Genomic DNA, 14,046 nt, shown 5'->3' with positions numbered 1-14,046 from the left:
AAATATATGAATTTATTTTACTGACAACATAGATATGAATAGACATGGATATAATCTCCTTACTCAATATTGGATTGTAATGAGTTCACAATATATAATGTTACTATTCCCTTCTTTTATATGAAACAATATGTACAGAAAAAGTATAAAAATGGTAAATACAACTGGTCTAATATTCAGAGCAATGACAGTTTGAGAAATACACCATCTTTTATATACGAGTAATAGTTTAAACAGACTGGGGTCCAATTATTTATTATGCTCCCCCAAAATTTATTTTGGGGGAGCATTTAGTCGCCGCTTCGTCTGTCCGTCCGTGTGTCCATCTGTGCACAATTTTGTCCGGGCTATTTCTCAGAAACTAATGACAAGAATTAAATTAAACTTTATGGGAAGCTTCACTACCAAGAGGAGGTTTGCATATTATCAGCGGGTTCTGGTCAGATGATTTAATTTTCACAGAGTTATGGCCCTTTGAAATTTTTAAGTTGCTAAACCATCCATCGTATTATTTTGTCCAAAGTTATGCCCCTCAAGACGTTTCCTTTTATCTGAATATATAGTGCAATATTGTGACAAAAAAACAACTTTGGGGAGCATCACCCGTCTCTGACGGTTTCTTGTAATTTATCTCAAAAGTTGAATGGGTAAAGAAATATTATCTTTATGGAAAAAAACGAAGTTTGCGCATTCCGTCGTTGTGTAATTTTTATTATTCACTGGTATATTATTTTGTATTCACTACAATAATTTCAAAATCAGAACCTGACGGAATATGCAAACTTTTTTAAAATAAAAATTATATTTCTTGATCTTCTTGCAGCGTATACACTAATTTTGTCTTTATTGTTTTGCACATTTAGCACTAGATTTTCCACAATTTTTATCTATACATTTACTGCTAGATTATCAATCCATATCTTGTTAAATTCAGACTATTATAACATTATTTTTTGTGAAATGATGATAGAAACTTGTTCTAACACGTAAATTAGCTTAACAATTGTCAGTCAATACCTGATGCCACATGGATTCGAATCCAACATGGGGCATATGTTTTTTCACTCTTTTCAAGTGCCCTTCTATTTTCAAACTGATCAGATGGTGTTAGCTTTATGGTAAAAAAGTTTTTAAGTGAGATCATTTTTGAAAACTACACTAACAAAAATATACATTTTAAAGAAATACTACTATTACAAAGCGCCGTCTTTGTCATTCACAAATTTTAAAGAGAAATTTCAATTCCATCTTAGTCAATGTTTAATTCAATTTATAGCTACAATATTTATTGGAGATTTCAACATTAGACCAGAATTTTTAGCTCATCTAGTTTTTGAAAAAAAATTATGAGCTATTGTCATCACCTTGGCGTCGGCGTCGGCGTCCGGTTAAGTTTTGTGTTTAGGTCCACTTTTCTCAGAAAGTATCAATGCTATTGCATTCAAACTTGGTACACTTACTAACTATCATGAGAGGACTGGGCAGGCAAAGTTAGATAACTCTGGCTTGCATTTTAACAGAATTATGTGCCCTTTTATACTTAGAAAATTGACAATTTTGGTTAAGTTTTGTGTTTAGGTCCATTTTATTCCTTAAGTATCAAAGCTTTTGCTTTCATACTTGCAACACTTACTAACTATCATAAGGGGACTGTGCAGGCAAAGTAATGTAACTCTGACTGGCATTTTGACAGAATTATGTGCCCTTTTTATACTTAGAAAATTGAAAATTTGGTTAAATTTTGTGTTTAGGTCCACTTTATTCCTACAGTATCAAAGCTATTGCTTTCATACTTGCAACACTTATTAACTATCATTAGGGGACTGTGCAGGCAAAGTTATGTAACTCTGACTGGCATTTGGACGGAATTATGGGCCCTTAATACTTAGAAAATTGAAAATTTTGTTAAGTTTTGTGTTTTGGTCCACTTTACCCCTAAACTATCATAGATATTGCTTTCATACTTGGAACACTCGCAAACTATCATAAGGGTACAGTAAAAAGACAAGTTGCATAACTCTGGTTGTCATTTTTACAGAATTATGGCCCTTTTTTGACTTAGTAACTTTGAGTATATGGTTAAATTTTGTGTTTCGATCCACTTTACTTCTAGAGTATCAAGGCTATTGCTTTCAAACTTCAAATACTTTCATGCTATCATGAGGTTACTGTACCTGGCAAGTTGAATTTTACCTTGACCTTTGAATGACCTTGACTCTCAAGGTCAAATTATTAAATTTTGCTAAAAATGCTATAACTTCTTTATTTATGATTAGATTTGATTGATACTTTTACAAAACTACTCTTACCTGACATACCACAATAGACTCCACCCAAACCATCCCCCGTGCCCTCCCCCCGCTTATTTTTTTTTTTTAAGATCATCTCACAAATGACCGCCACCACCCTCACACTATACTATACCTCACCCCACCCCACCCCCAAATTGTTTTTTTTGAAACGGTTAAAAAACACAAATATTTATATTTATTATTTTATGTTTGTACAGGTATACTGTTGCAGCCATACAGGTATAACTCTGCAGCTGTACATGTATACCATTGCAGCTGTACAGGTATAACATTGCAGCTGTACAGGTATACCATTGCAGCTGTACAGGTTTACCATTGCAGCTGTACAGGTATAACATTGCAGCTGTACAGGTATACCATTGCAGCTGTACAGGTTTACCATTGCAGCTGTACAGGTATAACATTGCAGCTGTACAGGTTTACCATTGCAGCTGTACAGGTCTAGCATTGAAGCTGTATCGGTATAATGTTGCAGCTGTACATGTATAATGTTGCAGCTGTACAAGTGTAAGATTGTGTTTTCAGACTAACCCTCCTCGTTTCCCCCACCTGCAGATCCAGGTGATGACAGACATCATCACTTATCATGAATGGCTCTTTGAGCTCGACAACAAAGAAGAGGTATGGTGACTTTAGGCCTCTCAGTATGGCACTTCAAATCCAAAGGATAGTTATTTGTTTGAATCTGCAGTCCAAGACAGGTTTTGGGGACTTAAATTCCAAGACACATATGTATTTTTGGGTTGTATTCAAAATATAAAAAGCTAAGTGTCCATGACATGTTACCAGGTGATTATTATCCCCGCCGATTTTTTTTTCGGAGGGGATATAGTAATAGTATCTGTTCGTCTGTCCGTCCGAAAGTTTGTCCAGAGCATAACTCCAAATCTATTAAATGGATTTACTTTAAACTTAGAATATAAACAGATGGCAACTAGGAGAAGTGCAGTGACTAAGAACCATAACTCTATCTATGTTAGTTTTTTAATTATCTCCCCTTTTATATAATTTCAAAGTAAATTTTTGCCCGGAGCATAACTCTGAATCTACAGAAGGGATTAACTTGAAACCTAAAATATAAACAGATGGCAAGTAGGAGAAGTGCAGTGCCTAAGAACCATAACTATCTACCTTAATATTTTAATTATCTCCCCTTTTATATAATTTCAAAGTAAATTTTTGTCGGGAGCATAACTCTAAATCTACTGAAGGGATTTACTTGAAACTTTAAATATAAACATATGGCAAGTACAGTAGGAGAAGTGCAGTGACTAAAAACCATAACTCTGTTTGCCGTAGTTTTTGAATTATCTCCCTTTATTTATTTATTATTTTTATTTTTTTTAAATATTTTATTTATTTATAATTTTAAATCATCTTTAATTTAATTTCATAGTATATAGTAATATTAAAGCTTTTTTAATTTTAATATCATCCTTTATCTATTTTTACAATAATATTTTTATTTGAACACTGAAGTATTCACTATAAAATGAATAGACGAGTTTAAGGAAAAATACAGTGATTAAGAACAGTAATTATTTTAAGACTGCAACGATTGAACAACACATTAGTTAAGTTGATTAGTTTATTCCAATATATTTTGCCTCCCAATAAACATCACACAAATGAAATCGAATGTACACGTATGAAGTATTCACTAACAGATCTATATAATATATTATGCAAGTAAGAGAGTGGGATATAATGGCCGCAGTGTAAAAAAGAAACAGCCGAAAATTATGCCTATGCGGACAATCACATGTTAAATTACCAATGTGAAGTAACGCCGCTATAGTAGCAACACCGCCTACCCAAAATTAAAATGTTCTTGCTAATCAAGCGACCGGGCCAGGAAAAACCATTCACTTGATTGGGCTAAACCTCGCTCTACCAGTCGCTTGACCATTTATCGCTCAACCAGCAACTATACCTTTACACACCACTTTTTTATACCAATGGTCACTTGACCATTAACACAATACTTTTACACACGTTTTATACCAATGGTCACCTGACCATTAACACAATACCTTTACACACTTTTTATACAAATGGTCACTTGATCATTAACACAATACCTTTACACACTTTTTACACCAATGGTCACATGACCATTACTTTTAAATCGGACATTTAATACCAATAATCGCTTGACCAGGGATTTCACACTTTTTTACTTGCTCAACCAGCGATTTCTTACTTTTAAAACTCCGTCATTTAATCACAATAATTGCTTAACCAGCGATTACACACTTTTTAACTTGGACATTGAATACAATTAGACACAAACAAGTTTTTCCCCTACGGCATTGCTACTTTTTTTTAAGCTTAACCTTTTACTTACTTGGATATACTACGCATGAAGCCCAGAATCCATTCGAGCCAATGTGTTTTGTAATTGTCGCTAAGGTTAGCTAGATAAATATTGTAGAATAAGTATGCATGCCAATCTAACACTCCGGCAAACACAATTTTCCAGCACTGTGACAGGGAGGCAAATATATATAAACAAGACATTTATGACAATTAAATAACCAGACATATTTAAAATATAGAACAGACACATATTACAAGAATTGAACCAGACAAATTATATTACAGTATAAAAACAGACAACATAATGAATGTTCGAATATGGTAGCTACAACAACTGGCAAAATGCATGTGCTCTATATGCTTACCCGAAAGAACCTGCTGATGTTACACAAGTAACGCAGAGTCTATTCGATCAAATGTGTTAAGTCATTGACGCTAAGGTTAACTTTAAGAGATAGATGGTGTTGAATAAGTAGGCATTTACCGGAAAGAACCCGCTGATGTTACACAAGTAGCGCAGAGTACATTCCAGCAAATGTGTTTAGTCATTGTCGCTAATGTTAGCTTGAAGAGATATAGGTTTTAGAAGTAGTAGGCATTTACCCTGAAGCTTCCGCTGATGTTACACAAGAAACGCAGAGTCCATTGGAGCAAATGTCTGAAGTCATTGTCGCGAATGTTAGCTTGAAGAGATATAGGTTTTAGAAGAAGTAGGCATTTACCCTGAAGCACCAGCTAATGTTACACAAGTAATGCAGAGTCCATTGGAGCAAATGTGTTAAGTCATTGTCGCTAATGTTAGCTTGAAGAGATATAGGTTTTAGAAGAAGTAGGCATTTACAGAAAGAACCTGCTGATGTTACACAAGTAACGCAGAGTCCATTGGAGCAAATGTGTCAAGTCATTGTCGCTAGTGTTAGCTTGAAGAGATTTATGGTTTAGAATAAGTAGGCATTTACCCGAAAGAAACCCGCTGATGTTACACAATTAACGCAGAGTCCATTGGAGCAAATGTGCGAAGTCATTGTCGCTAAGGTTAGCTTTAATAGACATATGTTGTAGAATAAGTAGGCATTTACCCTAAAGAAGTCGCAGATGTTACACAAGTAGCGCAGAGTCCATTGGAGCAAATGTGTTACGTCATTGTCGCTAAGGTTAGCTTTAAGAGATAATGTTATAGAATCAGTAGGCCTGCCCATCTGGCCCCGGCAAACAGAATTCTGCATCGCAACAGGAAAGCAAACACAATTAAAAATACAAGCATGACAATAACATAAGTAGGCATATTTGAAATAAAAGATAAGAAAGACAACATATTGAATGTTTGTATATGTTAATCTTAACAAGTAGAAAGAATACTGTGCAAGTATATACACACGACAGTTCATTGATCAGTTCAAGCAATGAAGAAGGTCCAAGCACTGTGTCACACTGCCCGTCGAGATGCGTCCCTTCTATACCGGACCGAACGGTAGACCCATAACGATCTTGTGAGAAGATTTGCTGGCGCCGGCACCGCAATGCGATTGGATGCCAGCCACCAGAGTTTAGGAGCCTGCCAAGAGCCGGTGGATATTAACTGGAAATAAAATAACTTGGCGGCAGTATCATAGAACGAACATTTGTGAGGAGGTTGCCGGGACCCAGCGCCAATATGCGCTTGGATGAACATTTACTGGAAATAAAGAACTTTCCGGCAGAATCATATAACCAAAAAACTTTAGTCCTTATTGCCGTAAGATTAGTGTTTTTCCCAGGAGGGCAAAGGGGCATGGTGCATTAATTTCAAAAAGGCATTTTATCGCATCAGAGGCAGTTGTGGAAAAAAATAAATATAAACAAGCATATTTAATGGTAATTGATGTATTTAACTTACTTTGATTTATATTAATATATTTACCTTGCAATGTACATTTAAGTTCCATGCTATTTCAATACACTGTACATCACGGCAAACATGATAAAGCATTTTATGCATATGAAACTGATTATACACAGATGCACTAACATATAAATGAAACCATGTTTGTCTTATCCCATTTTCTAACGATAATCTTGTAAGATGTTTAACATTGCGAGTAAACTGATCGCTAACAATATGCCAACACTCGTTTCCAGGACATACATCCAATGAGTAGATTACAAATAAATAAGTAGTTGCTATCTAAAACATTTTTATGCATCGTTGATTATCACAGACATTTCATAAATTCCTTCTAAATGTATGATCTCCATCGTTAATTTGATCGTTTACGACGTTATTTGCCATTTTTGCAGAGTCATGATTTAATTCTGTATGTCCGCCATCTTGTTAAAATCATGATGTAAGCGACAGGTGCGCATATCAAAGTAAAATTTTACAATACTTATACGCAATTCGCATTTTGTTTAATTAGTATACGTCTCAGTTATTACTTCAATAATTAAATACCTTAAAGACGATAACAATAAAGAATTAATTTTTTGTGTTTTTAAATGTAAATATGCGTAAAAATATACGTTTTTATATAACTGAATTATGCATGACATGCATGAAATGCACAATTTCCACGAAGATAACATCGAGTTTTTCATCAAAAGTCTCCGAAGTAACAGTCCACAATTTTATCTTGGAGGAGTACACATCACCGACCGATAACTGCGCTTGGTATAACATAGCATTATCGATTGATATTGACGGGGGGTTATTCAGGCATTACTAATTCACACCGCGCGAATTGACTTCTCTGCCTTTGGGCCATAATCTGATACTATCCGGCTTAGGAGTTTGGTCAAGGGGCAATTAAGATGTTATCAATAAGGGCGGAAAACATCGGGTGCTCATGAAAGGGCAGGGCAGCAGCCTTTGAAAAGGGAAGCGTGGCGCTAAAAGTCTTTGAAAAGGGGCAGCGTGGCGCTACAAAAAAAGGGCATGGAACCGCGCCACGCTAAAACGGCCTTGGAAAACACTAAAGATTTGGTATTACATTGAATCTGTGCATCTGTAACTGTGGACGACCGACCAGTCACAATATCAATCAAGGTGCAGTAAGTGGGTTTTTTGGCAATCTAAACACCAGCATAGGCAATTTACAAAAGGCGGAATGACGTCATATCACGTGGTATGGAAACTGCGTAATTCTATTGTACTAACGATCTCGACTGAGGCAATCTGTACATGACGTTACATAAGGAAACAGACAAAGTATTCCGAAATCGTATCTATGGAAACCGGTAAACAACGATCGTTTTCCGCAAAATTAAATATTATTAATTTATATACAGAAATTAATAAGTCCTGTTTATAGTCTTCTTTTTTAATTACCTCCCTTTCTTTCATGTCCATATATTTAATTCTCTACAGCATAATTCCAACACTATATAATTAATTGATCCTTGAAATATAAATAGATGACACAGTTGCCATGTTTAACAAATATTATTCTACTGTCTATAACAAAATTTGAATGTTGTCATACAAGCAAACACATTTTGGCGGGGATTTGGCACTACTGTGACAAGCTCTTGTTGTCCATTAAATAAGTACTGTCTATGATATAGGAAACCATATCTGTTAAAGGTAGATGCATTTCTTAAAAATGATTTGGGTTGATTTCAGTTTTTTAAATCTACATGACTGTGCTTACAGAATAATATACTCACTAAGAAATTATATTTTTTGTTTTTCCAGAAAGACCCTGATGGTATTGCAAGAAAAAGACTTGAAGCTCTAATGAAAGTAAGTTTTTTTATCATACTGGTATGCTGCTAATCTATGCAGCATTCTGCTCAAAGTAAAGAATTTTACACATTTCAGTTTGCCTTGTATGTTCTGGTATTGTGTGGGAGGCATGATTGTCCTGTCCATCTGGTTAGCTCGGCTTTTTCAGAGAAAACCTGAGGTATTGTCTTAGCCAGCTTGTCGTGTCGTCCGCCATCCGTGTCGTGCTAAAACCTTAAAATTTTGTTACGGTTTTGAACATTGGCTCTAAAATCTAATTGCTTCCACCTACAACTTTGAAACTTTATATGTGGATGCTTCTTGACGAGTTCTACACGCCACACCCATTTTGGGATCACTAGGTCAAGGTCACTGTGACCTTTGAAAAACTCAAAAAAAAAATCTGACAAGCTTTCATTTATTCAAATCTGCTACCGTAGCCAAGCGTGGCACCCAATATGTGTTGCTGGATGTCGGTCGGTCTGTCTGTAGACCTGTCTGTAGACCAGTCTGAATGTCAGTAGACGAGTTAGTTTCTGATCAATAACTCGTCAACCAATTAACCGATTGGCTTGATACTTCACATGTGCATTGGCCTTGGACAATAGATTACCCCTATTGAAATTGGGGTCACTAGTTCAAAGGTCAAGGTCATTATCACACTAAGTGTGAAAATCGTTTCCAATCAATAACTCATCAAAGAATTGACCGATTGGCTTCATACTTCACGTGTGCATTGGCTTTGGACAGTAGATGACTCCTTTCCAAATTGGGGTCACTAGGTCAAAGGTCAAGGTCACTATCACATTAAGTGGTTTCCGATTAATAACTCGTCAACAAATTGACCGATTGGGTTTATACTTTACATGTGGATAGGCCTTGGACAGTAGATGACCCCTATTGAAATTGGGGTCACAAGGTCAAAGGTCAAGGTCACTATCACACTAAGTGTGAACATGATCATCGTTTCCAATAATAAGTTGTCAACCAATTGACCGATTGGCTTGATACTTCGCATGTGTATTAGCCTTGGTTAGTAGATTACCCCTATTAAAATTGGGATCACTAGGTCAAAGGTCAAGGTCACTGTTACACATTAAGAGTACAATTGTTTTAGATCAATAACTCGTCAACTGATTCACAGATTGGCTTTATACTTCTCATGTTCCTTTGCCTTGAACAGTAGATGAACCCTATTGAAATTGGGGTCACTACTGGGTAGGTCAAAGGTCATGGTCACTTGCAAAATAAGTGGGAAAAGTGTTTCTGATCAATTACTCGTCAACGAATTGACCAATTGGCTTGATACTTCCCATGCACATGGGCCTTGGACAGTAGATGACCCCTATCAAAATTGTGGTGTTAGATCAAAGGTCAAGTTCTTAATACACAGGATATTGGATGTTCAGGGCTTGATTGGATAATATAACAAAGACACAGTCGGCGGTTTTCAGTAGAACTTTTGTACTTACCAACTTAATCGATAGTGCACATGCTTATCTAACATTTAGGGCTCATCAACACGGGTCCTAGCAACTTCCACGGACCATAATACACAGCCTGATGGTTAATAAAGCATAGAGATTATGATCTGAAAAATTGCACGAGGTCCGAAATGAAACAGAATGCCACCAAATCAAACGATTCACCGCCTAATTTTAAGTGTAACAAACTATGTTTGAAACATTTAAAATAATGATAATTCCGAATGATTACGACTTCCATTTTCAAAAGTATATGCCGTTGAACATTGCTCGAGAAATAGTGAAGACAAATGTTTAATATTGTTCCATCAAATGAATTTTACACGCTACTATTTTATTAAATATATCTAGCAGCCCAATCGGGATTGGAGACGCGTACATCATCTGAAGCAATGTGTAAATTTAAATTTAGATGCATATGTAAAAGTCATTTTCTAAAAATCGGGACGAAGTGAAAGTATTAATTTTACAAATAAACCATTTGATTTTATTCAAATGGTCGACATTTTTAACCAGGTTTTTAACCAGGTTTTTAACCAGGTTTTCCGAAGGAAAAAACTGGTTATTAGATTGGCAAATGCGGGCGGGCTGGCTGGCTGGCTGGCGGGCTGGCTGGCTGGCTGGCGGGCTGGCGGAACAAGCTTGTCCGGGCCATAACTATGTTGTTCATTGATATATTTTAAAATCATTTGGCACATTTGTTCACCATCATTGGACAGTGTGTCGCGCGAAATAATTACGTCGATATCTCCAAGGTCAAGGTCACACTTTGAGTTCAAAGGTCAAAATTGGCAATAAATGAGCTTGTCTGGGCCATAACTATGTCATTCATTGTGAGATTTTACAATTATTTGGAACATTTGTTCACCATCATGGGACGGTGTGTCGCACGAAAGAATCACGTCAATATCTCCAATGTCAAGGTCACCACAACTTAAAATAGATTTATTTTGAAACAAACTTACAAAGGGGGTTAATTTTGTTTGTTCATTTCAAAAGTTCAGTTTGAGTTGTCTCCCTTAATCATATTTTTTTTCACAATGAAAACCTGGTTTTGTGACAATTTTGTCCCTTGTTTATATTTGTGTCGTTTGTGTATTTTAGCAAGTTTTATGCAAATATATATCGTTTATTTCAACGTATAAAGAAAGTTTCGTTTCCGAGATTAAACTATGTAAATTTCTTTGATATGGTTACTGACCTACAAAATCATTGACAGATGACATCCGATGGTAATTGTATGAAGTATGCAGAGAAGCTGACGAAATGTTAAAACAATCGCGAAGAAGTAAAAATATCAGGTTATTATCTGAACCTGTTTCTTATTACCGCGAATTATCGCCGAGTGCCTCGGCATGATTCGGAGTGAATACTCGTTGTGGCTGCGGAGAATCTGTAGCCGCAAACTTTGTTGGTTTTGCATGAGCCGTACTGTACAATTGTTATTTCAACAAATAAAGATATTGTTTGGAAATCAGGATTTGACATTCAGCAAGTACATTTTTACTTTCATATTGGAATACATTTTCGCGATATAATGTGATCGTCAATAATAATGACATTAGTTAATAAGTTGAAATTTAAATATAGTATTCAATGCCAATCACGGCAATTCGCGGTGTTTTGCGATAATTCAACAGCTGATCTTTATCGCGAGATGGTCGCAGTGAAATCACGGCGGAATCACCGCGAATCTACCGTAGAGTGTTATCACGGTGAATCACCGCTATTTGCGGCGAATCACCGCGATTTGCCACGTTGGCCCAAACGCGGTGATCGGTGATTTAGGCAAAAATCACGGGCCGCATAGTATACCTTATCAACTTTTTGACTCAAGAAAGTTGGGATGAATTTTGAATTAAAGCTGCAATCTCCAGCCATTTTTCTGTACAGAAAGATATTATATATTTTTGTATGGTCTTGTGTTATGGGAGGGAGGAGCCGAAGAACATAGAGGAAACTCCACTTGTCTGGTATGGTGACAATCAAGCAAACTCACATGTTTTCAGGAACGGGGAGTAATGTATGCTTTCTTTTACATGCATATTTCATCTTGTTTTTAGAACAATCGAACAACCGACGATATACTTGTTCCTATTCAGTACCTGTCAAACATGGGCAAGATTGAGATGGTAAAGGTAAGGAAGCGTTTTGATGCAGATTGGTGGTGAAATGTTGTCCCTAATTTTAAGTATTAATTACAATATATGTTAAACAGTTATATTGTTGTGGTGATATCCGAGCTTTGGATTAGCTTAGTAAAAAAGATTTGTAGCTTTTAAACAGATTGGAAGCTTAAAACTAAGTTCTTAAATAAGTTGTTAAGTTCATTTCACCACTGTAATTACATTTTGCAAGTTCTCACAAACTGCTGTTTCGTCGAACTGTTTTTTTTTTTTCGTATGAGCTGCAGTAAAGTTTGCATTATGATGTTTGTGTATATTTATTATTATGCCCCCCTTGGAAGAAGAGGGGGTATATTGCTTTGCACATGTCGGTCTGTCGGTCGGTCCGTCCACCAGGTGGTGTCCGGATGATAACTCAAGAACGCTTAGGCCTAGGATCATGAAACTTCATAGGTACATTGATCATGACTCACAGATGACCCCTATTGATTTTGAGGTCGCCAGGTCGCCAGGTCAAGGTCACTGTGATCCGAAATAGTAAAATGGTTTCCAGATGATAATTCAAGAACGCTTATGCCTAGGATCATGAAACTTGATAGGTAGATTGATCATGACTCGCAGATGACCCCTATTGATTTTCAGGTCACTAGGTCAAAGGTCAAGGTCACGATGACCCGAAATAGTAAAATGGTTTCCGGATGATAACTCAAGAATCCTTATGCCTAGGATCATGAAACTTGATAGGTACATTGATCATGACTCGCAGATGACCCCTATTGATTTTGAAGTCACTAGGTCAAAGGTCAAGGTCACGGTGACCCAAAATAGTAAAATGGTTTCCGGATGATAACTCAAGAACGCTTATGCCTAGGATCATGAAACTTGATAGGTAGATTGATCATGACTCGCAGATGACCCCTATTGATTTTCAGGTCACTAGGTCAAAGGTCAAGGTCACGGTGACCCAAAATAGTAAAATGGTTTCCGGATGATAACTCAAGAACGCTTATGCCTAGGATCACAAAACTTAATAGGTAGATTGACCATGACTCGCAGATAACCCCTATTGATTTTCAGGTCACTAGGTCAAAGGTCAAGGTCACGGTAACCCGAAATAATAAAATGGTTTCCAAATGATAACTCAAGAACGCTTATGCCTAGGATCATGAAACTTGATAGGTAGATTGATCATAACTTGCAGATGACCCCTATTGATTTTCAGGTCACACTGTCAAAGGTCAAGGTCACGGTGACATGAAATAGTAAAATGGTTTCCGGATGATAACTCAAGAACGCTTATGCCTAGGATCATGAAACTTGATAGGTAGTTTGATCATGACTGGCAGATAAACCCTATTGATTTTCAGGTCACTAGGTAAAAGGTCAAGGTCACGGTGACCCGAAATAGTGAAATGGTTTCCAGATGATAACTCAAGAACGCTTATGCCTAGGATCATGAAACTTCATAGGTATATTGATCCTGACTGGCAGATGACCTCTATTGATTTTCAGGTCACTAGGTCAAAGGTCAAGGTCACAGTGACTCGAAACAGTTAAATGGTTTCCTGATGATAACTCAAGAATGCTTAAGCCTAGGATCATGAAACTTCATAGGTACATTGATCATGACTGGCAGATGACCCCTATTGATTTTCAGGTCACTAGGCCAAAGGTCAAGGTCACAGTGACTCGAACAGTTAACATTCCAAAATCTGTGAGATGGCCCCTTTAAGGCGTCCATCCATTATTAGCAAATTTATAACACACAAGTCATCAGTTCTCTATGAATTATTCAATTTATTATTTGCTATTGACACATTTTTAAGATCTTGCCTCAGGTTTGTTTAAAATCATACAGTCAACATGATACATTAGGTAGTTTCCTTAACAATTTACATCACTAAGTCGCATTTACACTTATCATTGTTTTCCATATTGTTTGTTGACATGTTAGTATCTCAGTTTATAGACCGTTCCAGAATTTAGTCACTACCCAATTATCTCCCCTGAATACTCCCAGCGTCCGCCATTACACTGCTGCCTAACAATCGATAACATATAAGAATGCACCGATTATTCAACGGATGAATTTCTTTCTAAATTTT

The 14,046-nt window shown here is 36.5% G+C and overlaps 1 protein-coding gene across 9 annotated transcripts in view; it reads left to right on the top strand.

Annotated features, from left to right (window-relative positions):
* Nucleotides 1–14,046, top strand: part of LOC127879450 (arf-GAP with Rho-GAP domain, ANK repeat and PH domain-containing protein 1-like) — a 194,743-nt gene that overhangs the window by 147,688 nt on the left and 33,009 nt on the right. For all 9 annotated transcript variants that reach the window (XM_052426286.1, XM_052426284.1, XM_052426282.1 and 6 more), the window contains 3 exons: nucleotides 2,838–2,933; nucleotides 8,302–8,349; nucleotides 11,879–11,953. In XM_052426286.1, the coding sequence (XP_052282246.1) occupies nucleotides 2,838–2,933; nucleotides 8,302–8,349; nucleotides 11,879–11,953 (219 nt within the window). The remainder of the gene's footprint in view (nucleotides 1–2,837; nucleotides 2,934–8,301; nucleotides 8,350–11,878; nucleotides 11,954–14,046) is intronic.

The sequence above is a fragment of the Dreissena polymorpha genome, chromosome 4 (genome assembly GCF_020536995.1).
Source record: "Dreissena polymorpha isolate Duluth1 chromosome 4, UMN_Dpol_1.0, whole genome shotgun sequence".
Classification (NCBI taxonomy): Eukaryota; Metazoa; Mollusca; class Bivalvia; order Myida; family Dreissenidae; genus Dreissena; species Dreissena polymorpha.
Note: the sequence above shows the minus strand (reverse complement) of the source record. Positions and strands in the feature narration are given on the sequence as shown.